The 26,175-nt window shown below is 46.0% G+C and overlaps 1 protein-coding gene and 2 long non-coding RNA genes across 5 annotated transcripts in view; 2 read left to right on the top strand and 1 right to left on the bottom strand.

Annotated features, from left to right (window-relative positions):
* The window catches only part of MYO5B (myosin VB), a 320,955-nt gene that overhangs the window by 19,881 nt on the left and 274,899 nt on the right, over positions 1-26,175 (bottom strand). Inside the window, exons 27-31 of one of the 3 annotated variants that reach the window (XM_079994667.1) lie at positions 22,280-22,345; positions 16,768-17,007; positions 15,901-16,001; positions 10,007-10,084; positions 4,297-4,495 (exon numbers count right to left, since the gene is read on the bottom strand). In XM_079994667.1, coding sequence (XP_079850793.1) covers positions 4,297-4,495; positions 10,007-10,084; positions 15,901-16,001; positions 16,768-17,007; positions 22,280-22,345 — 684 coding nt within the window. The remainder of the gene's footprint in view (positions 1-4,296; positions 4,496-10,006; positions 10,085-15,900; positions 16,002-16,767; positions 17,008-22,279; positions 22,346-26,175) is intronic. The other 2 variants (XM_079994668.1, XM_079994669.1) reach the window with 2 other exon arrangements.
* Positions 1,139-4,288, top strand: LOC307226422. Its single transcript, XR_013843402.1, has 3 exons — positions 1,139-1,572; positions 1,743-1,882; positions 2,050-4,288. It is a non-coding gene; the product is annotated as an uncharacterized lncRNA (long non-coding RNA).
* LOC307226458 lies at positions 17,014-19,473 on the top strand. The gene is made up of 2 exons (XR_013843443.1): positions 17,014-17,442; positions 17,807-19,473. It is a non-coding gene; the product is annotated as an uncharacterized lncRNA (long non-coding RNA).

The following is a 26,175-nucleotide window of genomic DNA, read 5'->3' as shown; positions in this document are numbered from 1 at the left end:
GAAGGGGGAAAGAAGGCTGCATTGTCTTCTCATTACATTAGATACATAGTGGTTTCTTCAAGTGCAGGGTTTAGGATTTTTAAACACACATACGCACACACAAATTGCCCACGTGATTCTCAAATCTGGAACAGGACCCTAGTGTCAGGGTTAGGAGTGCTTTAACCGTTTGTCCCCTGCTGTATTCCCAAACCAGATAAGGCCTTCTATACCGGCAGTGGGGAGGGGTGTGTGTCTCCCATTCACTTCAATGGATAATTTTTTATCCTAATACCAATTTAAGGCATGTTCCCACCAATACTGACTCAGACTGTGGTGGCAAAGCCCCTCCACCCCCATGCTAGATTCGTGATCTAGATCAGTTCCCTGCTCACAGACTGTCAATTTGTATGAAACATTTCCATGCCCCTGCTCCTGCCAACCTAGCAGTTTGAAAGTAGATAAATAGGTACCGCTCCGGCGGGAAGGTAAACAGCGTTTCCGTGCGCTGCTCTGGTTCGCCGGAAGCGGCTTAGTTATGCTGGCCACATGACCCGGAAGCTGTACGCCGGCTCCCTCAGCCAATAAAGCGAGATGAGCGCAGCAACCCCAGAGTTGGTCACAACTGGACCTAATGGTCAGGGGTCCCTTTACTTTAATGTGACATATAGTTTGATCCTCAGCTGTGTAGGAAATCTATGCAAGGCTAGCCACATGTTTGTAGTTTTCGCACAGTGCCTGGAGTTTAGAGACGCTTTATAAATACTACCGTATTTTTCCCTCTATAACACGCAGATTTTTTCTCCTAAAAAGGAAGGGGAAATGTCTATGCGTGTTATAGAGCGAATGTGTGGTCCCTGGAGCCGAAAAAGCAGGCAAAAATCAAATCGCGGGTCTCCTAGAAGGGAAACTTGAAAAGAGGAAGCGGCTGCTTTCCTCCATTCTGCCTCAGGGTCTTACTGTCCACCCTCCTCTGTTTCGTTGCTGTGTTTGCTCAAACGGAACAAAGAGCAGGGAAAGCCCCTCCCCTCCAGGCAAGCAGAGGGGAAAGTGTCGTCTCTGTGCTCCAGTACTGCTGGGGGAGAGGGAGAAAGAGGGGGGAGGGAGAGAGAGAGAGAGAGGGAGGGAGAGAGAGAGGGGGAGAGAGAGAGAGAGAGATGGCTGGCTTGGGTGGGGGGAAACTTTTGCCTTTCTTTCCTCCCTCCCGTTAAATCCCTCTCCTGCATTCCTCCCCTCCAGGCAAGAAGAGGGGAAAGTGTCGTCTCTGTGCTCTGGTACTGCTGGGGGAGAGGGAGAGAGAGGGGGGGAGGGAGGGAGAGAGAGAGGGAGGGAGGGAGAGAGGGAGAGAGAGAGAGAGAGAGAGAGAGAGATGGCTGGCTTGGGTGGGGGGAAACTTTTGCCTTTCTTTCCTCCCTCCGTTAAATCCCTCTCCTGCATTCTTAGCCAGCTGCTTCTCTGCACACCCCTCTCATGTCCCTTCTTTGTTTTTCCTTCGCTCCCCACTTAAAATGTGGTTACAAAGCATAGATCCACATGGATCCTCAGGATCTTTGCATTGGGTCACCCCAAATTCACCATCAGATCACATAGCATGTCCATGGCTACAGCCTGCCCCCCCCCCAAATCACGCACCCACTGTTGCCTGGGACTGCAATGGTGCAAAAACGTGGTTAAAAAGCATGGATCCACATGGATCCTCAGGATCTTTGCATTGGGTCACCCCAAATTCACCATCAGATCACATAGCATGTCCATGGCTACAGCCTGCCCCCCCAAAATCACACACCCACTGTTGCCTGGGGCTGCAATGGTGCAAAAACGTGGTTAAAAAGCATGGATCCACATGGATCCTCAGGACCTTTGCATTGGGTCACCCCAAATTCACCATCAGATCACATAGCATGTCCATGGCTACAGCCTGCCCCCCCAAATCACGCACCCACTGTTGCTTGGGGCTGCAATGGTGCAAAAACGTGGTTACAAAGCATGGATCCACAGGAATTCTCAGGATCTTTGCATTGGGTCACCCCAAATTCACCATCAAATCACATAGCATGTCCATGGCTACAGCCTGCACCAAAAAAATCACGCACCCACTGTTGCCTGGGGCTGCAATGGTGCAAAAACGTGGTTACAAAGCATGGATCCACAGGAATTCTCAGGATTTTTGCATTGGGTCACCCCAAATTCACCATCAGATCACATGTCTGTGGCCACAGCATGAAGCCCAAAAATGATACATCCACTGTTTCATTCAGAATGTTTTTCCCTTTGTTTTCCTCCTCTAAAAACGATGTGCGTGTTATGGTCAGGTGCGTGTTATAGAGCGAAAAATATGGTAATTAAAGCTGTGCGTGCAAAGAAAAACAATCCCGGCAAGAAAATGGCAAGTATTTGTTTGACAGCCCTCGATTGCTGGAGCTTCTGCCAACGGGTTAAGCAATAAGCAGGTCTCTCCATGGCATGCCACAAAACCTTGCTCCCAACATAAATAATTACATTAAGAACAATCAGGGAATTAGTGGTTTATCTGACAAGGCTTCCTCCTACCAATTATTGCTTGTCAATCAGTCAGTCTTTGTTGCCCTCTGCTAGCCAAAGAAACAAGCCAAGGTCACTGATTCCCGACTTCCAGTGGAAGCAAAACACGGTACGTAATAATTTACAATTTGCCACCTCAGTGCTTTTTACCACAGTTCTTGACGTTCACATTTAAATGATTCTGACACATCTGCTTGGAAGTGATAAAAGTTTTCCTAATAAGATGCCACTGTGGAGCAAAAGCAGAAGGCAAACTGATCCCCATAAGCTCTCTACATTCTTTCGCGCTAGAGGGCCCCCTACTCTACAGACCATAATATCTCCAGGTATAAAGCCATAGCTCAGTGATAAGAGCATATGCTCTGCATTCAGAAGTCCCAGGCCCAATCTATGGCGTCTCCGGTTAAAAGGATCAGGTGATGGGAAACACATTATGCCTGAAGTTCTGGAAAGCTGCTGCCAGTAAGGAGCAGGTAATGCTAGGCCAGGAGTAGCCAATGTGATGCTCTCCAAATGTTCATAGAATCATAGAGTTGGAAGGGACCCTGAGGGTCATCTAGTCCAACCCCCTACAATGCAGGAATCTCGAGTAAAGCATCCATGACAGATGGCCATCCAACCTCTGCATAGAAATCTCCGAGGAAGGAGAGTGCACAGCCTCCCTAGGGTTCCATTGTCAGACAACTTTTACTGTTGTTGAACCACGACTTCCATCCTTCCTGACCACTGGCTATGCTGGCAGGGGCTGATGGGAGTCTCACAATATCAAGAGGGCACCACATTGCCTATCTATGTGATAGGCTGCATGGACCAGTGCTTTAACACAGCACCTATGTTTCTCTCTCCTGCTATGGAAATCTCTCCCTCTCAAGACGCCTCATCGGGGACATACAGTGGTACCTCGGGTTACATACGCTTCAGGTTACAGACTCCGCTAACCCAGAAATATTACCTCGGCTTAAGAACTTTGCTTCAGGATAAGAACAGAAATCATGCAGCGGCGGCGCAGTGGCAGCAGGAGGCCCCATTGGCTAAAGTGGTGCTTCAGGTTAAGAACAGTTTCAGGTTAAGTACAGACCTCCGGAATGAATTAAGTACTTAACCCAAGGTACCACTGTACTCTACACCCAATATTGACCATGGTGTGGACTGGGCTGCCACACAACTTAGTTATCCCCAACATCTTCCTGAAACATCTGCAATGTATCTATAAATTATAAGGAGCTGCCTTAGGGTTGATGGTCCGTATTGCCCAACGCTGGGTAGAATATCAATCCTTTGCAGCCCTGCTACGGATTCAGACATTTGGCAGTTGCTTAGTTACTGTTTTGAATACAACATGATTTGTAAGCTGCCCTATGTGGGAAGTCTTCTCCTCTGCACACAAAATGGTTTGCATCTGTATAGTGGAAATGAAAGGTCTCACCTACTGGGCTACTACACACAACCATCTCCCCAGACAGTACGAGACGGAGGGCGGGCTGTTGCACCCATGCATTTCCTGCAGGTTTCCCACTGACATCAGACTGGCCACTGTGAGAACAGGATACCAGATTCAATGGGCCTTTGGTCTGATCCAGCATGGCTCATCTTATTGAGCCCTGCCCTGGAACGTAACTGAAAGGAGACATTACAAGAGAGGGCAGCTCCAAAGACAGAGTTGTGCAGGCAACTCTTTCCTCTCCCCTGTCTCTGAGACAGGGTCTTTTTCTCCCATAGCACGATTGCAGCAATCCACAGCAGGAAGAGCCAAGGATTCTGCCCGTCCAAGCCTACCAGGTTTTCGCTGGTCAGCCGCATGATTTCTTGCTGGATTCCGAACTCCACTTGGGCTTCTGGCGACAGCTGCAGCGTCTGGAAGAAGACCTCCTGCTGTTTCTCCATCTCTTCCCTCAAGGTCCCCATTTGCTCCTTCAGAGTTTCTACTTCCTCTTCATGCTCTCTCCTCTGATCCTGGAGCTGGGCCTCAAGGAGCCTGAGGGTGGGGGGCGGGGAGGCGAAGTGGGGGAAGACAGAGAAATCACAAAATCACTTGACCTCTCAAAGCCAAGGTCCGGAAGAAACAAAGAAACCGCACAACAACTGGACACGAGGGATACGATTAGGATAGCCCAGTCAGCAGAGAATGAGACTCTTAATCTTGTGAGTGTGAGCTCCACGTTGGGCAAAAGATTCCTGCTTGCAGGGGGTTGGACTAGATAGCCCTTGGAGTCCCTCCTAACTCTACAATTCTTGGTCTCTATGAACTACTATGGGTGGGGCATGGATTCTCAGAGAGGGAAATGGGCCCCCCTTTAAGAGTTGAGGGCAGTTGCTAGGTGACAACACTGCATCAGCTCTGAAGCCACTCTCCTGTATAATATTTCTGTAAAGCCAGCTGTTGTGAAGAACTACACACTAAGGAGTTTATATTGGGCATAGGTTACGAGCTGCAAGGATTGTCATCGTTAGGTATTGAAAGTTCTTTCCAGCGCTACGCTGTCAAATTGGCCTCAAATTGGCCTTAAGTGGTACAGCAGTGCTGGTACAGCTGAGGATTGTATGAGGTCAAACTAAGAAAGATAACTTTACTGTGGTGTGGTCTGATTTTATAATATTTACTAATATTGAAGAGCATGGACAATCCCCATTACAGGCATACAGTAAAGTTTGGTTGACATAGATTATCCTTTCCTTTTCACACAATGTATCTAAAATAGCAAAAAAAAAAAAAAAGTTTGAATTTTCATGTAGAAACTTTGTATTTTATTTTCAAATCATCCATTCTGAGAGAAATGAATAGCAAACTAACCTTTCCGATGGGTATGTTTTGGATATGGTATACACTGAAGAGTTTTTGATTTATTCTTTAAAATAATTACCCAATTTTGTTTTATTTATCGTTTTTTTTCTCCTCTCTTTCTTTCAGTTACTTTATCCCACAACAATCTTAGGTTGTGTCAGTTTGTTTCATTGAAGTGTATAATGTTTTGACAGCGGCAATATTTTTTCACTTTTCTTTTTATGCATTTTAAAATATAATAAAAGATGAATTAAAACAAATGCAAAAACTCTGAAGTCACTCCAACAAGAAGGAAGCAGCTAGCCACACTTCCGGGGGTGTGTGTGTGTGTGTGTGTGTGCTTCTGAGGGGTTCATGCAACTGTTCATGGTGGAAGCCTTTTAAAAGTTATTATCATTACATTACATTACATTATATATTTATATATACCCTGCCTTTTTCCCTGACAGGACTCGAGGCAGCTCAAAATTAAGAACTGCTAAAAACATAGAAAAACCAATAATTAAAAAAACAATTAAACGTTGATAGAATTAAAAAAAATATATATACATATAAACAATCTATTAAAACCACACCAATAATTACAATAAAGACACCACAGCACCAACCCTTTCATTAAAAACAGCCAGGAACTGTTGGAACAAGAAGGTCTTTGGCTGCCAGCGCAAGGACAACAAGGACAAAGCCAGCCTGGTTTCTCTTGGGAGGGAGTTCCAAAGTTGCCGGGAGCAGCGCAGGAGAAGGCCCTTTCCTGCTTCTTCACCAAGCCAGGACTGAGAGAGGTTCCCTGCCACTTCCCCTCTCTGAAGGAGAAAAGCAGTGTGGCCATAATTGGGGAGGGGGCCAAAGGGAATTGGCCCAGGACCCCCTCTATCTCTAACAGATAGACAAGGCTTCCTTCATTTTGTAGAGAGGGGTAGCCCTCATTCGTCTTTCTCAGAGGTAGTGACTGATTGCTGGGGGAAAGCTCATAGGAGCCAAGGAGTGTCCAGTTCAGGATAAATCTTCCCTACAAATTGAGTGAAAAAAAAGTTTAAGATTGTCTGAATAGGGGTAGTGGTAGGCCACGAAAGTGCCAGGTTCAAAGAGACCAAAGCACACATGCCAGGGACCTTTGCAGGAAGGAATGCCTGTGCTTTAGAGCATAGTTAAACTATGGAATTTGCTCCCACAAAAGTTGGCGCTGGCCACCGACATGAAAAGGATTCAAAAGAGAATTAGACATACGAATGGAGGATACAGCCATCTGTAGTTACTAGTCAAGTTGGCTATGTTCTACCTCGAGTCCAGCTTGCAAGCTTCTCCCATAGACACCTGAATGGTCACTGTGAGAGAAGGATGCTGGACTATAAGGGTCCCTGGCCTGATCCAGGAGGGTTCTTCTTATGGCTGTTGACCTATTGTTCTTATTAGAAACTTAAGTTCTTATTTAAAAACTGCTTTTCCTGGAAAACTGCTGCAAGGAGGGTGGGTGAGTCCCACAATCTCCTCCCTATAAACAACTGGGCCTGCAAGTTATGTTGCCACGGATCCTGCTATCTCCACATCTCTGGGGGTCTGCTAGAATATCAGGGGAGCAGGCCTGAAGGGGCCTGGCTGGGCCCAAGATCCTTCCTGCTACCGACTTCTGTTGTTTTAATTCCAGAGAATGGTGAACACATTCTGAATTTGGATACATTTTAACCCAAGGGAACCTGGTCCCTCCACCCTCCAAAAAGTATCACCTTATTTGTCTTGTACCTCAAATTGTTAAGCTATTATTTTTCTGAATTGGTCTCTTATTCAGAAGATGAGATATGAATTATTTCTGAGGTCTCTTTAAAAGGTCTCCAGGTGAGGCTCAAAGCGCCATTAAGTCATTTTGAAAACCTAAGGACTACATTTATGAACTCTGTTGTATCCTGCTGTACAAGAAAGTTTGAAATGCCTATATTATTAATATATATTTTTTTAAAAATGTGATTTTATTTCACAATGAGGCAACTTGAATAATGGAAGTTGGTGAAAGAAAACCTACACAGACTGTGCCAAAGGGAAATTAAAACCATGGTTTTCAATAGCAAAGTGGAAGAGAGGATTTAAATCACAAAAAATAACCCTCTTCTAAATGAATGCACACTGTGCAATTCTGCACAAACAATAAATTAAGGAACATGCAGCACTTTCCGTACCAGGGGTTGCGCGAAACAATTCTTTGCATTTCTGACTCCTTTCCCACCCACTCCAGCGAAAAGTGTGATTCATCCCTGAAAAAGGTTACAGCTTTCCCGTATATGCCTGCACTGTTGGGTGTGCTGGTAAGGTTAACGTTTGGTAAGCTAAATTGATTCTTAAAGGTGCCAATTAGAGTCTGCTAAATTGAAACCTCTGCTACTTAACCCCCCCCCCCAAAAAAAAGCTTTTCCAAGAGATTTTAAAAGCAAGGCTGCAAACATTCATCAATCTGTTCTGACAGCCTGATCTAGGCAGGTGGTAGAACCCTAAGGTTTTGAGTAGGTTGAACCACTTCACATTGCAAGTGTGTGTGTGTGTGTGGGGGGGGTGCCTTCAGAATTATTCCCCCATGCTTTTTAAGGGCTCCCTGTGCTTGTTTTATCAGCACATATACCTTAAAAAGGCCTCCCCACAAACAGAAAATCAGAGCAGCCTTCTCTCTGATTTACCTGTTTTCTACTTGCAGATAGCTGGAGTCTGAAGTGGTACAGTCCACTCCTCGGGACTCTACCTGCAAATGTAGACTCAGCAGTTTCTAGACACTGAGTTTACTAATAAAGGATTGTGATCACCAGCGAGGCAACCTTTGGCCCAGGTTCCAAAGGCATCCTTGTCGATGGACCTCTTGAAATGACTGGCTCACTCCCTGGGAAAAAGTTTGCCTGGGTACCAACATGCCAGCCTGCCACGAGGTGGTTTTGTGTATGTAGGCTACTATAAACCGAATTCAACAACAACAACAACAAAAAAGCAGCATGCCAAAAGCTGGATTTGGGCTAAAACAACAGGACACAGTAGTGCAAAGATGTGAAATGCTGGGATGCTTGGGATAGAAACCAGCACATGGTAACTGAATTACCGTATTTTTCACCCCATAGGGCACACCTAGTTTTTTTTTGGGGGGGGGGGGGAATAAAGAATTTTTTTTTTTTATTTCCACCCCAGGCGCAGGGCTGGGGCGGGGGAAGCCCGAGCTTCCCCTGACCCCAGCCCCCAGAACAGGCTGCTCTCCGCAAGCCGTGGGAGCCCAGCGGGAACTCCCGCGGGCTCCCCAGGCTTGCGGATAGCTTCCTGAAGCCTGGAGAGTGAGAGGGGTCAGTGCGCACCGACCCCTCTCGCTCTCCAGGCTTCGGCGAAAGCCTGCATTCGCCCCATAGGATGCACACACATTTCCCCTTCATTTTTGGAGGGGAAAAAGTGTGTCCTATAGGGCGAAAAATACAGTACTGCATGCATAAAGCTCTTTGTGGCTGCCTTAGTCAAGATTCATGCAAAACACATCTCTGCACAAGGCATGCTATACCTGCTAGGTTGTCAGTGCCAGATTATGGGCTCTACTTTAAGAAAGGGGATGGCACGTACAGAAATGCTTAAGGTCCACAAAATCCTGAATTGGCCTTCCTGTTCATATCCAGGCTTTGTGTGCCTTTCCATATGCACACACAAAGGCAGCACCTGCCTTCTAAGAATCTCAGCACTAGATTTAAATACAAGAGCAGGTTTTTTAGACCTTGTAGATGTGTGAGAGAAAAAGGCTTGGAAGCACTTTCATGCCCTTGATTTGTCCTCTTTTCTCCTCAGCTGTTCTGTTCCTTACAAAAAAAACAAATACCCCCCACTCCCTAGTAATAATGGAAATGGAATACACTGAAAATGTAAGATACTTAGAAAATTGATCGGAGGCTTCTGCATCTACAACTCGCTAGTGTGTGAAATAACATCTGTACAACTGGAACGAGTGACAAGTTGCCTCGGGAAAATACGAAGATATATGGCTGAAATCATTCTTTTATTTCACTACCATATCAAATTGATGATAGAGTACTGTATAGAAATTGAAATAGTGACTATCTGTATTAGTCACACACAATGATATACTGCAATATGCATGCATGCTGAAGGGTGTGCAACATTTGATGCCCAGAAGATACATTTTAAAAGTTTTGCATAAATATCCAAGAAATAAGCTACTGTATGCAAATATCCTTAATTACCATTATTTATTCTAGAGGAAGAACTACCTTAGCCACTTTAAGAAAAAAAGAAACACACACACTCCTCAGATTTCGGACTGGCTAGCCCTGGCAGGCGACCGTTTCCACTCTAGAAAACTCAAAACTAATTTAGCTGGCTGGCCAGCACCCAGAAGTTGCCAACAGGATGCCCATGGATGCCAGTGTGCCCACCATTATTTGTTGATGAGTGATAGTTGATGCTATCAATCAATCAATCAATCAATCAATCAATCAATCAATCAGCCCAGCCTGTCTCTGGTCTCTGTATCCCTCACACACGGATCTGGTTCCAGTCACTACCCAAGTGGCAAAGCTGGATTTGACATCAAAACAGCTCCAAAGGAATCCAGTTTGGGGTCTTTGTGAATTATGTCCATTTCCAGTTCCACATGAAACTGAGGGGAAGGAGAAACACTCGAAAGAGACAGTAGGAAAGGGTCCGAAAGGAGAAGGAAAAGATGTAAACGTATTTGACCTGGCAACTTGCTTTAGACCCTGATAGGCCAAGCCGAGCTCTCCATCTTCATTCAGATACCCCCAGTCCTCAGTCTTGCTAGAAAGAAAGGACAGAGGAAAGGGAAAGAGAAGTGGACAGGAAAGAAAGATAAAAGAAGTGTCAGCTGCAAGAGATGGGAAGAATAAGGAGGCCTCAGCTGTATTCAGGCAGACAAGCCCCGTGCCAACATTACAATCCACACATTGTAGTGTGCAAGGTTGGGGGAGAAAAATCATGACCACACCTGCTGTTCCTGCACCCTCAGCATAAGTTATGCACCTCTATGAAAATATTATCATTAATGTGTTGCTATCAGGTGCAATCACGACCACGCCCGCCCCCACTGCTTGATTACATCTGCACAGAATTGCAGTTTTTAAAGAAAAAGCACCATTACAGTAAGGTGATAATGCTGTGAACCACCCATCCCACATGTTACAACTTTGTCAGTCTTGTTAAGAACAGTTTTCTGGCATTTTACCCTCAAAACCCACCCAAGAAATTCTCTCTCTCTCTCACTCACACACCCACCCACCCCTCCAATGGCCGACATTAATAGGAGAGTGTTGACAACTGGGAGATCACATCTGCCCCAATGTCAAACCTGAGCTGTATTTCACATAAAGAGGTGTACAGAAGAGCATTTTTCAGTTGCTAAACAAATGCAGAGACATATGCTACTTTGGCAAACCTTGATTATACTGAGAATATAGCAACTGACTGTGTCCGAGTCCTTAAAGTGCCCAAATTTTAGTGCCAGGGCCCTTAAAAACTGTCCAGCTGGTTTGAGTGTAGCACCTGCAGTCACATTTTCTTCTTCCAGCTGTGGCTTAAGAGAGATGGATCAAGCAAGGACCAGCCATGGTCCTTTGGCACAGCATCATCAGCAACATCATCTGCTTAGCAACAGAACACTTGCCCATTAATGTGCAATGAGTTGCAGTGCTCAACTACCACAATATTCAGATATTACAAAAGGAAGAAGAGCAATTAACCGAAGAGCTGGGTCTGGCTGCCACATTAGGGACACGATGGGAGACGCACCCCTTCGCTCTGTGAGAAAAATGGTTTGCCTCACTGCCCTGAAATAAAGCAGCCGAGACACTCAAAAACAATTCCACTTTGCGATGATGGCACCCTCCCACCACATTTTATACTGTTCCGCTCATCACCTCTGAGTGTTAATGCTACAGCTCAAATCAGGAGCAGACTCAAATGGACACCTCCCAGCAAGCAATGGCAATGGTTCCACCAAAAAGAAAATTATGGGGAAAATATGTTATGGAACATGTACAAACTATTGGAGAGGTATGTCCTATTGTCACCAATTTTGTTACCCAGTCCCTGGGACAGTCGCAGTGGGTGCATTTGGGCTGCCAGCATAAAAACTGGAACAATCCCTGTGCTGGCTATGCAGGTCATTGAATCATTGAATTGTAGAGTTGGAAGGGACCACGGCGGTCATTTAGTCCAACCCCAGAAATGCAGGAATCTTTTGCCCAAAATGGGGCTCGAACCCACAGCCATGAGATTAAGAGTCTCATGCTCTACTGACTGAGCTATCCCCCTACCCCTAGTTTGGCACACAGATGACATTTGTAGAAGGAAGCCCCCCCCCCCCCAATTCCTGGATTATTGTGGAATGAAACTAATTCAAGGACATGCCATTAGCCTTGAATATAAAGTCTGGTAAATGGCAAGCCCTGGGCATTTATAACTCCTGAACCTCCATTTGCAAATGGAAAGCAGTTAGGGCTTGCATCCATCAAGGAAGCAAACCCCTGTGGAGGCATCTCTCTTGAGCCTATGCTTTTAAATTGATATTGTCCAGCTGTTTATGAGCTGATCTGACAGAAAGGAAACACTCACAGAGTAGATCTACAGAGTGGAAACATGCAGACTGTGGAAGAAAAGGCTGCTGAAGGACTGTAGGCAACATGCAAAATTATTTTGGGACAGGGGTAGCCAATGTAGTGCTGGTAAACTCCCAACTCCCATGAACCCCAGCCAAAAGTGAGGGATGATGGAGTTGCAGTCCGACAACACCTGGAAGGGCTCCAGGTTGGCTTTCCGTGTTTTAAAGGTGCCAAAGTCTGTTGCAAAGCAGACCACAAGCTTTTTAGGTGCATCAGTGACAAGAGTTCAGGACAGAGAGCCAAATGGCAGTGATTGTCAAATGGACTGGAACTCAAGCAACTTGGCCAGTTGCCAAGGGACCCCAGTATGGATCCCACTCTGAGTTCCACTTTCTAAGAGAGTGGTTTGGTAGCCTTCTCTAGTGAGCGGTTGGTGACTTTTGACTAAACAGCAGGAAGAACTTTCTGACAGTAAGAGCTGTTTGACAGTGGAATGGACTCCCTCGGGAGATGGTGGATTCTCCTTCACTGGAGGTTTTTAGGGAGAGGTTGGATGGCCATCTGCCATGGATGCTTTAGTTGAGATTCCTGCATTTCAGGGGGTTGGACTAGATGACCCTTGGGGTCCCTTCCAACTCTACAATTCTATGATTCCCAGCAACAGCTTCTCTCTACACATCTCTGCAAAATTGGATTCGGGAAGCCATCGTTTTCTTTTAATTATTATTTTTTAAGAACGGTTTAATTGAACAACATAAAATAAAAAGTGAAAATAAAGAAAAGCTATACTATATCATTGAACAGTTCCTTTGCTTCCACAACATTTACAAAGACAGATGATAGCTCAAGTTTGTAGAAGGTAGGAAAGGTGATGGGATCTGGGGAATACTATGAACACGAATCTATCTAATTACAGTCAAATAAGTATTTAGATTGCTTGCGGCAATTTTATGAATGTTCCAGCTTTATCTATCCAGTCTCCCCCCCTCCCCATCTATTCTCTCCCTCTTTCGTTTTAGCGTGCTTTCATGGATAAAGGGATGGGAGGATACTCATGGGAGTGATGTAAATCTCTCTCCCTCTTTTCTGTTATTATAAAAGGAAGACACAAATTCAGGGTATTAAGCTCAGTCTGCAGGAAACCTGTAATCAAAGAGGAATCATGGCTGAGAGTTAAGATACAAATTTAGCAGCTAATGTGGGTGATGGGCAGCCAAGGACACAAGATGTGTATATATTAGCTCATTTTACCATTATAAAGCTGGTGGTTTGCTTTTCTTTAACACTTTTTCCAGCCTCAGGGGAAACAGCTTGGCAGCCCTCCTATTAAACATCTTCCCTCAGCATGGTCTATGAATTATTACTTTGATGTAAGTAGTGCTTATAACTCTCCTGTACTACTACAAAAGCTATATTCCACTGTAGCTTTGACACAGAAGGCGTTCCAACCACTCTGCAACATGGTGGATTGAACTAGTTAAGTCTCGAGCCAGGAACACCATATCCTAATGTTGGATTTGAATGATACCTTTTCTGTATAAGCAAACTCAGCATTGATGTGGCTGGCAGAGCATCAGCCTGCAATACTTTCTATGGAATTGCTGGGTCAGAATGACTCAACAGTAATGTGCTGTCAGTTGATTGGCTGTCATCGGTTTAAAAGGGAATGCCCTCCCATCAGATGTCAAAGCGATAAACAACTACCTGACATTCAGAAGACATCTGAAGGCAGCCCTGTTCAGGGAAGTTTTTAATATGTGACATTTTGGTGTATTTTTCATCTTTGTTGGAAGCCGCCCAGAGTGGCTGGGGAAACCCAGCCAGATGGGCGGGGTACAAATAATAAATTATTATTATTATTATTATTATTATTATTATTATTACCTGTCCAGCAGTAAAGGGGTGGTGTAGAGGACTGTGGTCAGAGAGAGAGAGTTAGAGGTCTTCCTATTTGCCTTAAGGTGCAGCCAGATACTCTATTTGACTGTATGAACTGCTCGTGTATTATAGCCTGTAGATATTTGTATATATAAAGGTAAAGGGACCCCTGACCATTAGGTCCAGTTGTGACCGACTCTGGGGTTGCGGTGCTCATCTCGCTTTACTGGCCGAGGGAGCCGGCATACAGCTTTCGGGTCATGTGGCCAGCACGACTAATCCGCTTCTGGCAAACCAGAAGCAGGAGTGGTAGCTATTTATCTACTTGCCATTTGACTTGCTTTCAAACTGCTAGGTTGGCAGGAGCAGGGACCGAGCAATGGGAGCTCACCCCATCGCGGGGATTCGAACTGCCGACCTTTTGATCAACAAGCCCTAGCCTCTGTGGTTTAGACCACAGCGCCACCCGTGTCCCATATTTGTATATATAAAGGTAAAGGTACCCCTGCCCGTACGGGCCAGTCTTGCCAGACTCTAGGGTTGTACGCCCATCTCACTCAAGAGGCCGGGGGCCAGCGCTGTCCGGAGACACTTCCGGGTCACGTGGCCAGCGTGACATCGCTGCTCTGGCGAGCCAGAGCCGCACACGGAAACGCCGTTTACCTTCCCGCTAGTAAGCGGTCCCTATTTATCTACTTGCACCCGGGGGTGCTTTCGAACTGCTAGGTTGGCAGGCGCTGGGACCGAGCAGCGGGAGCGCACCCCGCCGCGGGGATTCGAACCGCCGACCTTTCAATCGGCAAGCCCTAGGCGCTGAGGCTTTTACCCACAGCGCCACCCGCGTCCTTCTTTGTATATATAGCTCACAATAAATATACTGCACTCAAGAACCTGGAACTCTGAGCATTTCTGCTAAAGTGCTGCAAAGAATTCGCGACAGGCCCTCTGCCTGGTTCCCTGTAACTTTGCTTCTCACAGCGAGGGAACCAGCAGAAGGCCCTCCAAGGAGGAAGGCCCTTGGAGCTAGATCTCAGTGGCCAGGCTGAGCTTGCGACATTTTAACTGTTGTACGTTATCCTGAGTAATGTGTATGCATTAGAAGGGAGTGACATACATGTCTGGGGGGGAAGGACACCCAACTGGCATTTTAAAATATCTATCTGTCTATCTGCCAATCCACATAAAAAGGAAGTAACTTTGGAGGTAAGAAAACAGTAGACAATGCAAGGGGATCAAGATGTAAGAAACAGTGTCCTGTTGCAACATATTTCTTTCTTATCTGCAAAAAAAAAAGCTCAGGTTTGTTATTTCAAACTAATTCACATGACCAACTTGGCATGATGAAGGAGCAGTCTGAGTAGTCCATTGTCAAAATCTGGCGTGCAAAGTGGTCAACTCATTATGTATCTAATTTGCAATGCAAGCACCATCACTGCAAAGCTAGCGAAGGAGGGCTTAAGGAGCCTTCCTCGTTATTTGGTCCTTAGATGTTGTTGGGGCTACAGTCCACATCATCCCCTGCTAGGGGTGATGGGAGCTGTGATGTAAGAAATACCCGAGGGCACAGTTTTGACTTGCAATCTCTATGTGTGTAAGAAGGGTCACACAACTGCTTTACCGCGGGCCTAATTCTATACTTCCACGCCCCCGCAAGTTCATTTCTCAGTACAACTCACCTGGCCGTGCAAATTGACCCCAGATCTTCAACAGTTAAAGCCAAGTTTTGAAAAAAATTCTTCAGGGGCAATGCAATTCTTGTTTAAAAAAACAACAACCCCCTCTTGCTTTTTGAGCCTCTCTCAGATACCATTGAAATGTTTCTGAGTTGTTCTCCACAATGTATGAGGTCTAGAAATTTATTTTAGGGAAAGGGAAGCCAAGATGCTCAGAATACCAATATCCCATGAAACAGCAGATTCTGTGCTTGTGTGAAAAGGCCACAAATAAGAACGATACACACTGAACAGTTTGTAGTTTGATGCTTCTGTAAGAAGAAACAATCCATATTTTTGTTTACGATTGCACCTGTTGCTGGCACCCTGCATCTGATGACGCCCCCCCTCAGTTACTTAGAAATGAACAGAGGGTTCAGATTCCAACTTGTGTTGACCAGTAGTAATGGGACAAAGACAGGCTTACCGGTTTGTCTGACACACTCCATGATAGGCCTCTATGGCATCTTCTGGATCCACATGCTTGTCACTATTGGGCCAGCTGGTTTGCATGTTGCTGTTTGACTCCTTGAAAAAGAAAATTCTACCATGAAATATTTCCTCCCAGTCAATAATTTCCACTCCCTTCCCCACATGCTCTGCTAATTCTACATTGGTCATACATGCAACGTTTTTGACATGCAAAAGGTTTCATAATCATTATTATTACATTTGCGACAAGGTACATTCAATGTCTGAAGGAAGTCGGGAAGTGAACTGGAAGGGCCCAGTGGAATTCGGCCTGAAGAGAAGTTAAGAGGAAAGACAGAGGGCAGATTTTCAACACACACCTATTTCGGTTTTATTCCTCCAAAGAAACCTGGGAGTTGTAGTTTAGTGAGAACACCAAGAATTATCTTTTAAGATTCCTCTAACTCACCTCACGAAAATATGATTCCCTGGGAAAAATGAATGATTACTACACCAATTTAATATGAAGAATGGAAATTGGTGGCTGAGCCATCCTAGAACCGAGAAACCAGAACCGAAAAGGGGAAATTCATATTTCGTAAAATGGACCAGGACGACGACAACAGGGGACTGGTCACTTACATTTGCCCAGACCCTTCTTCTGATCAATTTGTCTTTGATATCAGTTCAGTCAATGCAGACAGACAGCAATGCAACTTGGAACAATTTGTTTCAAAAGAATCCTCCTGACCGTTTTTGGTTTTGGACTTGCCGTAAACCACTGGGCCCGACCATTGAGATACAGTGATAGTTGGCAACATGGTGAAAAGAAAGCACACACAAATGCACACAAATGGAAGGACCTGTTTTTCTTGTCCATTACCATATTTCTGCCTGCATCTTTTTGCTGGGCTGCCTTTATAATCTGTGTCCTGAGAATAAGCACCTCTTCCTTCCGCACTTCCAGCTCTTCGTTAGCGGACTTGAGCTGATTCAGGAGGAGGCTGTAACTGTCGTGGACATCGTTAGAAGAGTTGTTCTGGGCCACCCGATCCACTATAGCTTTCCTCAGCTCGTTAAGGTCATTTTTCAGTTTCTTGTTCTCAGATTCTAACTCTTGCCTCTATTGAAAATGACATTTGAAAAGTCATCTCCACTTAATCATTTCTATAACTGCTGCTCTTGTTTTTCTCATTCCTTTGGAGCAGCGCATGTTAACAAAAAGCACAACGGGATGATCAGTCAGACTCAGCAAGTTTAACTGCGTATGAACACAACTGCATGCACTTCTTAGTGATTAACAGGGCCAGTCCTACCATTAGGCAGACTGAGGCAGCCGCTTCAGGCAGCAGATTTTGGGTGTCATGAAAGAGCAGTCAATTGTTAAGTTACTTAATTTGTTGCATTTGTAATTTTACTGCCATTGTGGGAGAGAGGTACTGGTCTTCAGGTGTCAAAATAACTTGGTTGGCCTTTTGCTGCCATTTGCTGCTCTGCTTCAGGCAGCAAAATGTCTTGGACTGGCTCTGGCTACTTAATCTTCCTCAGATTGTAAAGGGTAAAGGGACCCCTGACCATTAGGTCCAGTCGTGGACGACTTTGGGGTTGCGATGCTCATCTCACTTTATTGGCCGAGGGAGCCAGCATACAGCTTCTGGGTCATATGGCGAGCATGACTAAGCCACTTCTGGCGAACCAGAGCAGTGCACGGAAACGCCGTTTACCTTCCCGCCGGAGTGGTACCTATTTATCTACTTGCACTTTGACGTGCTTTTGAACTGCTAGGTGGGCAGGAGCTGGAACTGAGCAACAGGAGCTCACCCCGTCGTGGGGATTCGAACCGCCGACCTTCTGATTGGCAAGTCCTAGGCACTGTGGTTTAACCCGCAGCGCCACCCACGCCCCTCCTCAGATTGTACCAGCATGTAAAAAGGCGATGAGAACCTGTAAACCATTTCAAAATCAAGGTACAAAGAAACCATCTCCCACAGAATGCATAAGCAAAACCTTCTCAGAGAGGTCAGAGGGGCAATTAAAAGCTACACGTTATAAATTTTAATGAGTACACTATAAATTAAATCGCAACTACAGAGAAAAAAGAGGCCTTTGAGGTTTGTCCTGAATCTTGTTTTTCCCGCAATTTAGGTGTTCCTAGGGCCTTAGCTGGGAGTGGGGGAATATCCTTCCTGCTCTGCCCTCAATGGAGTCAGTGGCCAAATATTTATTTAGAGTAGGGATGGTGAATCTGCAAATTTTGTTTTCTCTCAGTTTCTCATTTTTCCAAACTTAAATTCAGTTCTCCACATTTTCATATCAGCATGTGATAAAAAAAAAAGTTTTCACAAAAATTCTTCAGGAGTGTATTTTACCAGCTATGGCTGATACATCGGCTATGGTCGTTCTTGGACAGGGAAAGGCTGGCCACGGTTATCCATGCTTTGGTAACCTCAAGACTCAGTTATTGGAACATGCTGTAGGCTGGGCTACCCTTGGGCCTGGTCCAGAGGCTTCAGTTGATGGAGACCTGGAATACTGTGTCCAGTTCTGGGCACCACAATTTAAGAAGGATGTTGACAGGCTAGAACATTTCCAGAGGAGGGCAACTAAGATGATCAAGGGTCTGGAAATCGAGGAACAGTTGAGGAAGTTGGGTATGTTTAGCCTGGAAAACAGGAGACTGACAGGAGACATGATAGTCATCTTCGAATATCTCATGGGCTGTCACATGGAAGAGGGAGCAAGCTTGTTTTCTCCTGCTCTGGAGGCTAGGACCCGAACCTATGGCTTCAAGTTACAAGAAAGGCAATTCTGACTAAACAAAAGGAAGAACTTTATGACACTAAAAGCTTTCAGACAGTGAAACAGACTCCCTTGGGAGGTTGTGGACACTCCTTCCTTGGAGGTTTTTAACCAGAGGTTGGGTGGTCTTCTGCCATTATGATCTATTTGAGATTCCTGCTTTGCACGGGATTGGAATGGATGACCCTCAGAGTTCTTTCCAACTCTACAATTCTACGGTTTTATGATTCTATATTCATATTCACCAGGAGCCATTCCACTTGAGGTCAGAACAGCTGAACTGAACTTTTGGTGCCTACTGAATACTTTTATTATTATTATTATTATACCAGCATTTTAACTGAAATTCAATTTTACAGTTTTAACTGATTTTTTACTTTACATCTTTGTAAACCACTTAGGGACTACTGTAGTTAGGTGACATATAAATTGTTTTAATAAATAAATAAAAGAATCAAGCATTCAGAAGCAGAACATTGGCTTTTATTAAGAATGCCTGAATCTGCTTCCAGTACCGATCTTCTATATTTAGCCCCAAATCTCCTCTTGCCCTAAACTCCATTCTCTGTTCCAATTGTTTCATGGGGAGCTGCGGTCTTATCTGCGAGACAGAAGCTTCCCATTTTATATTTTGCATGCACATAAAGGAGGATTGTGAACGAAACACAAACTCTCTTGAAGGAGGCCTGCATATTATGGTATTATCTACCATTAACTATTTTTTTGTGAGCTGCCAAGAAAACATGAATTATTATGCTGCCTATAAACACAGTTATTAAATAAATAACTTTTTTTAAAAAAACCCCAGTATATTTACTGTTTCTAAGGGAAACTGTTCCAGAATGACCAAAAATTGCTAAGAATCTTCCTTTTTTTCCACCTCCTTTGGGTGCCCGAAAAATAAATGGTTGCAGTTGATGCACATTAAAGATTTATCTTCAAGTTGCGAACAGCTCACACATTAATCATGAGCCTAACATACAAAAAGAAGTCCAAAATGCAACAATTTCTTTTAAAACCTCTTACAGGAGCAAGAAAAGGGGGTGGGGGGGGGAGAGAAGAAAGAACAAATTCTATTTATGTCATCATCAGTAAATAATTTTGCACACAGAATAGGCAAATTGGTAGAAGATGACTTAAGAAATGCACTGCATTGCCAAAGGGAGGTGGCAGGAGGGAAAGGAATTGGTAGTATATGTATATAGTGGTACTTTGGGTTACAGATGCTTCAGGTTACAGCCTCTGCTAACCCAGAAATAGTACATCGGGTTAAGAACTTTGCTTCAGGATGAGAACAGAAATCGCATGGCAGCGGCGCAGCAGGCCCCATTAGCTGAAGTGGTGCTTCAGGTTAAGAACAGTTTCAGGTTAAGAACGGACCTCCGGAACGAATTAAGTGCGTAACCAGAGGTACCACTGTATTTCCTTGATGCTCAGAAAATTGTTAGCCTGAAGAAAATGCAGTGCTCACTTACACCTTGTGCCTTAGGTAAAGGGACCCCTGACCATTTGGTCCAGTCGTGACCAACTCTGGGGTTGCAGCGCTCATCTCGCTTTATTGGCGTACAGCTCCTGGGTCATGTGGCCAGCATGACTAAGCCACTTCTGGCAAATCAGAGCAGCGCACGGAAACGCCGTTTACCTTCCCGCCTGGAGCGGTACCTATTTATCTACTTGCACTTTTGACGTGCTTTCGAACTGCTAGGTTGGCAGGAGCTCGGACCGAACAACAGGAGGTCACCCCGTTGCGGGGATTCAAACCACCAACCTTCTGATCGGCAAGCCCTAGGCTCTGTGGTTTAACCCACAGCGCCACCCGCGTCCCGACCTTGTGCCTTACACAGCAGAATAAGACAGGAAAGCAAATTCAGGCATGATCAGTGTTTGGATAGGCTACTGCAGGGGAATCTCTTATATATGCTGACTTAAGTCCCATGATATAAGAAAGGTGGGATATAAATGTACTAAATAAAATAATGTGTGAATCTTCAAAAAACAGGGGCATCCATCATAGGGCATCTCTAACAACCGCCTCAAGGTTGTGACTGGCATCCATCTGTCTTGAGAGACAATAGAGTGCACTTCTGGGGATGAAGTTAAACCTCCGCGTTAGCAGCACCAAGGAGACCTCCCCGGGACGCAAGCTTGGGCAGTGTGGTTGAAGGTCCTGGGATGCCCAGACGACAAGACCCACCTCTCGGTCTCACTGATGTGGTCCAAAGGAAAGCCGAGCAAGACATTGGGTACCAGCTTGGCTGCAGGAGTTGCCAGAAGGAGGCGTAAAAGGCGCCATCCAACCGTCTCAGGGACTCCACTCCAGATTTGTGCTGTGTTTACTCCTTAGCCTTTTCTTCTCCCAAAGGCATCCCTCAAGCCAGCAGAGATTTAGGATCAGAGTTTTCCTTCTTCTGGTGGGCTACCTTCCCAGGTTGACAAGCCGCATCTACCGCCCCGCTTCCCTCTACAGCACATGCAGGAACTGCCTTCTTGACTGCTGGACCCACTTTGGCCTTGTCTACTCAATCCGCTGGAGGCTGTCTTTGCATGCAGGTAAAAGGTAAAGGTAAAGGGACCCCTGACCATTAGGTCCAGTCGTGGCCGACTCTGGGGTTGCAGCACTCATCTTGCTTTATTGGCCGAGGGAGCCAGCATACAGCTTCCGGGTCATGTGGCCAGCATGACTAAGCCGCTTCTTGTGAACTAGAGCAGTGCGCGGAAACACCATTTACCTTCCCACCGGAGTGGTACCTATTTATCTACTTGCACTTTGACGTGCTTTCGAACTGCTAGGTTGGCAGGAGCAGGGACTGAGAAATGGGAGCTCACCCCGTCACAGGGATTTGAACTGCCGACCTTCTGATCGGCAAATCCTAGGCTCTGTGGTTTAACCCACAGCGCCACCCGCGTGCAGGAGAAGTCCCTAAATCACCAAGGATTTGAGACCCATTGGCTCCCCTCACTTGGTTTGGCTGGTCAGTCAAAGTTGTTCCCGGGATGTGGTTGCTGTCGCACGCTGACAGCTTCTAGGAACCACAGGTGATAGCTGAGGGCAGGGAAGGGACAAACTACCAAAGGTGGACAAACTACCCCAGAAGAAGCACAACTCTAGCAGAGGTGGACAGGAGGACACAGTCCTTCAACCAACATTTTGAACTGAGCCCAGAAACTCATTGATAGCAAAAGCAGAGTTTTGCCAGCTCATCATCTGCCACATCTGAATCAGACATAACAGGCAGAGGGGGGCTCTGAAGTCCCTGCAGTGCCCATCCAAGGACTTGGGGAGTCCCAAGAACACCCCAGTTAGAGAGTTTATAGGGCACAGAGTACATTGTGCCATAAGATGGCCAAGTCAGTCAGTGGGGCCAAGCTGTGAACAAACAAGACGCCTCTTTTTGTCATAGCCAAATGAAAAGGGGACAGAAAGCTGAGCATAGAAAGGAAGACCATGGGACTGTAAATAGTTAAGGCATATTTTGCTGTACCCGTCATGCAGATTTATAGAGACTGGTATCAGCAAAGCTCTTGCAGCTTTTTAGCACCTGAGGTGGGTGAAGAGAAAAAAATATATATATCCCTGGCCTGCAAATTTCTTTTACCTTCAGACTGTTGTACGCTAGATCTGTATCGCGGTCCAAATCCATTTCGTTCTTCATTTCAATTACCTGGATGGATTAAGGAGAGAGAAAGAGAGAGATTTGATTTGACAACAGGCTACAGCGGTTAGGCTTTTTGATTGCAGCTCTGGGTCACCTTACAAAATCTGTTGTTTACTGGCAGAGCAATTTGGCCAAGAAAGAAAAGCTGAAAGAGCGAAGGGTGTTTAGTAAACATAGAATCGGATGAGAGGAAAGATAAAAACAATGGGATGGTAAAACAGGGGCACACGCAGAGGGAATCCCTTTTCTCTCTTCTCCTAGCGTCTGTATTATTTATCTGTATCCTATTTGCTGATTCTGTTCTTCCATGCATAGATGGCAAAAGAGGTAAAATGATGCTGTTGGACAGGGGAGGGAAGAATCTCTGTCGCTAGCACAGGCCACTGAGCCTGCAAAAAATACAACAGTAGATAGAGGGTTGAAGCGACTCGTCCTATCTTCCCAAAGTGTAGAGATTGCCCGAGGGCAGCATGCAGACATCTCTTCCACAGGATACTAAGGAACGGCATCAGAAGCAAAGGCACTTGCCATGCTTCTTTAAGGCAGTCATCTGTAGCTAGCAGGAGTGGAAGTTGCTCAGGGCAGTGAACAAGTCTGACCCGGGGGTCTTAACAGTGTTTGTTCAAGACTCTTGGAATAAAAAGGGCAACTGTGGAAAGGACCAGTGGAAAGGATCCCTTTGGAAGGTGGTGGGCTTTCCTTCCTTGGAAGTTTTGGAGCAGAGGTTGGATGGCCATCTGTCATGGATGCTCTAGCTGAGATTCCTGCATTGTAGGGAGTTGGGCTAGATTATTTTCAGGGTCCTTTCCAACTCTGCAATTCTACAATTCTATGAAAGACTGAATTCCTGCTCGTCACCTCTCAATCCCAACAGAATGGCCTCTCAGCCCTGGCTTTAGATAAAAAACTATGGGGAGTTCAAACAAGAATAATAATGATAATAATAATTTATTATTTATACCCCACCCATCTGTCTGGGTTTCCCCAGCCACTCTGGGCGGCTTCCAACAAACACTAAAATACATTAACCTATTAAACATGAAAAGCTTCCCTAAACAGGGCTGCCTTGAGATGTCTTCTAAAAGTTTGGTAGTTATTTTTCTCTTTGACATCTGGTGGGAGGGCATTCCACAGGGCGGATGCCACTACCGAGAAGGCCCTCTGCCTGGTTCCCTGTAACTTGGCTTCTCGCAGTGAGGGAACCACCAGAAGGCCCTCAGAGTTGGACCTCAGTGTCCGGGCAGAACGATGGGGGTGGAGACGCTCCTTCAGGTATACAGGACCGAGGCCGTAAAGGTCAGCACCAACACTTTGAATTGTGCTTGGAAGCGTACTGGGAGCCAGTACGTTTGAATGAATGAATGAATGAATGAATGAAACAATGAATACTTGGAGAAGCAAAGTATTTTTTGTACTTGGGCTGCACTGAATGTGCCCACTTCTTGGCAAATGTTGAGATTTGGTAATATGAGAGCTGTTGTGGGATAGTGAGCAGAATGACAAACAAAGACCATGGAGACCTGAATCCAACCCCAGATAAGCTCATTAAGCAACCTTGAGTCAGCCCTACCTCTCAGCCCACCCCACGTCAGAGGGTTGATGCCTATCATGATGTAGTGGTTTGAGTAGCATCTGGGAGAGCAAGGTTCAGATGCACACCTAGCCATGAAACTCACTGGGTGACCTTGGGCCAATCACTGTCTCTCAGATGAACCTACCTCACAGCATTGTGAGAATAAAACGGGAAGGGAGAGGACCATGAATGCTACCTTGCACTCCTTCAAGGAAAGCATGAGGGTGTGGAAATACAATAATAATTTTTTAATTGTTGTGAGGGTAAAAAAATATGGGGGTGCTGGAACCAGCTGCAACCCTACTTAAAAAGGAAACATGAGAGGAATTAAACAAGAGTGCACTATGGTTCAATCGCCAGTGATTCCACAGTGCTTGGAAGACCATTAATTTTGGAAATGGGGATGTTTAAAAGCTGCGCATGGGAGAGAGAGCATTCCATGTCACTGTGTGGTCTCCAGTCGCTGCTTTGCATCAAAGTACATGGAATATGCAGGCTATTTTTCTTTCTGTTTTGGGTTGTTGCTTTTGTTTTTATAAAAAGTAATAAAAAATGAATTGCAGAAAGAAGTGGCAGTGATATCCTACAAGGACTCTGGGTCGTGATGAGCCTTCTTTTAAATAAATGATTGTCCTTTCTGCCTCAGAAACACAAGAGAACTTGTTCATTTGTGGGGCAAGCAGAACTTTTCAGAAAGAGAACTCTCTGAAGGGTATTATCAGCGACTGAAAAAGAAACAAGAAACTGGTGGGTTGAGGGAGACTTGACGGGGGCCATCCATAATACATACTTAAAAGGCAGCCGCCTTTCTGTGACCGGATAAACAAGCGAGAAGCAAGTGCTGTCCCTTTTTCAACCCGCTTCTACTGGTTAAGAGGCACAAAGCTTACAGGCTTTCCAAAAGGCATCTGGTTGGCCACAGGGTACTGGACTAGGCACCTGATCCAAACGTCTTTAACTGGATCCAGCAGGACTCTTCTTCAGCTCTTAGGTGAAGACCCTGCCCTTTCAAGCCCCAGGTGGGAGTTTTCCTTCCACTTCAAATATCAAATGCAAGTGGAGGGGGCAGGCAATTCTGACCAAGACAGCAGCACCGAAATGGCAGGGGCTGAACCTCAGATCTTCCGCACGAGAAGCACATGCTCTACCAAAAAGGTCCCCCCCCCCCCCCGATATCTTGCTCAGAGTCAACCTGTGAGATCCCATGTCTGACGTTCAGAACCTCAACGGCTGTGAAACCAACTCAAGAGTGTGGCAGGGGTGACGGCTGAGCTCGTGCCACAGATGGATCTGGTGGAAAGGAGAAAGAGGACTGCATGGAGATGGTCCCCTTCCCAGCTCCTACCGCAGCCAACCTCAACCCAGAATCCCCTGGAAATTCGCAGCCGGACACTTTCCGCTGGACAAAACTGGATCTCACCATTTAGCTGGGGTTGCCAAGGTATAACCCTCTGTGTCTAAACATGTCCCCATCCTAGGAGGATAAGCTCAGGGGTTCAGGAGCAGAGACACAGGGGAGAGAGGAAACGGAGAGCGAAGGGGAAGAATCTGAGGGCAGCGTAGGGGAGTATGACAGTGGCCCGAGAGATTCCATGAGCTTCTCCAGCGATTCAGAAGATTCCCAGAGGGGGGCGCCGATGCCCAGGACAAGGGGGGTCCCAGGGGGGACACACCAGAAGCAAGGGGCCAGCGGGGACTCCGAAAGCAGCAGCGGGAGATCGGGACCAGTTCCCCCACCAGAGCGGAGTGGGGGGGAAGAGTCCCATGAATCAGGGCCAGCGTCTCCTCCAGTAGGGAGAGAAGATGAGTCAGAGCTGGCCACGCCTCCATCGCAGAGTGAGGGAATGGAGGGGAAGTCAGGTCCAGCTAGCCCCCCTGAGGGGGGAAGCAGTGACAGGAGCAGTGTAACGGTCAGGAGAAAGGTTGCTGGCTGGGCGCGCGCGCCAAGTTCAAATGTACAGGCGCGCGGGACAGCAGGAAGCCCGGATTGGGAGCCAGGTCCTAAAGCACGCCGGAGGCAGGGGGAAGAATCCGGGGACTCAGCATCATTAGAGTCCAGAAAGGGCAAGACCCCAGCGGACAGGCGGACCCAGAGGAGGAAAGAGCAGAGGAGGAGGTGGAGCAAGGCTAGAGTCTTAAACTGGTGTCTGGGGGGAGGAGATTCAGACGGAGCTTCAGCGGTCTAGAGTTGAGACGTAGAGCTGCGTGCCGCGGCTTTGAAATCGAAACTGAACTTCAATAAAGGCTTTTGTATGTAATAAGA

Source organism: Podarcis cretensis (assembly GCF_951804945.1).
Source record: "Podarcis cretensis genome assembly, chromosome: 11".
Classification (NCBI taxonomy): Eukaryota; Metazoa; Chordata; class Lepidosauria; order Squamata; family Lacertidae; genus Podarcis; species Podarcis cretensis.
Note: the sequence above shows the minus strand (reverse complement) of the source record. Positions and strands in the feature narration are given on the sequence as shown.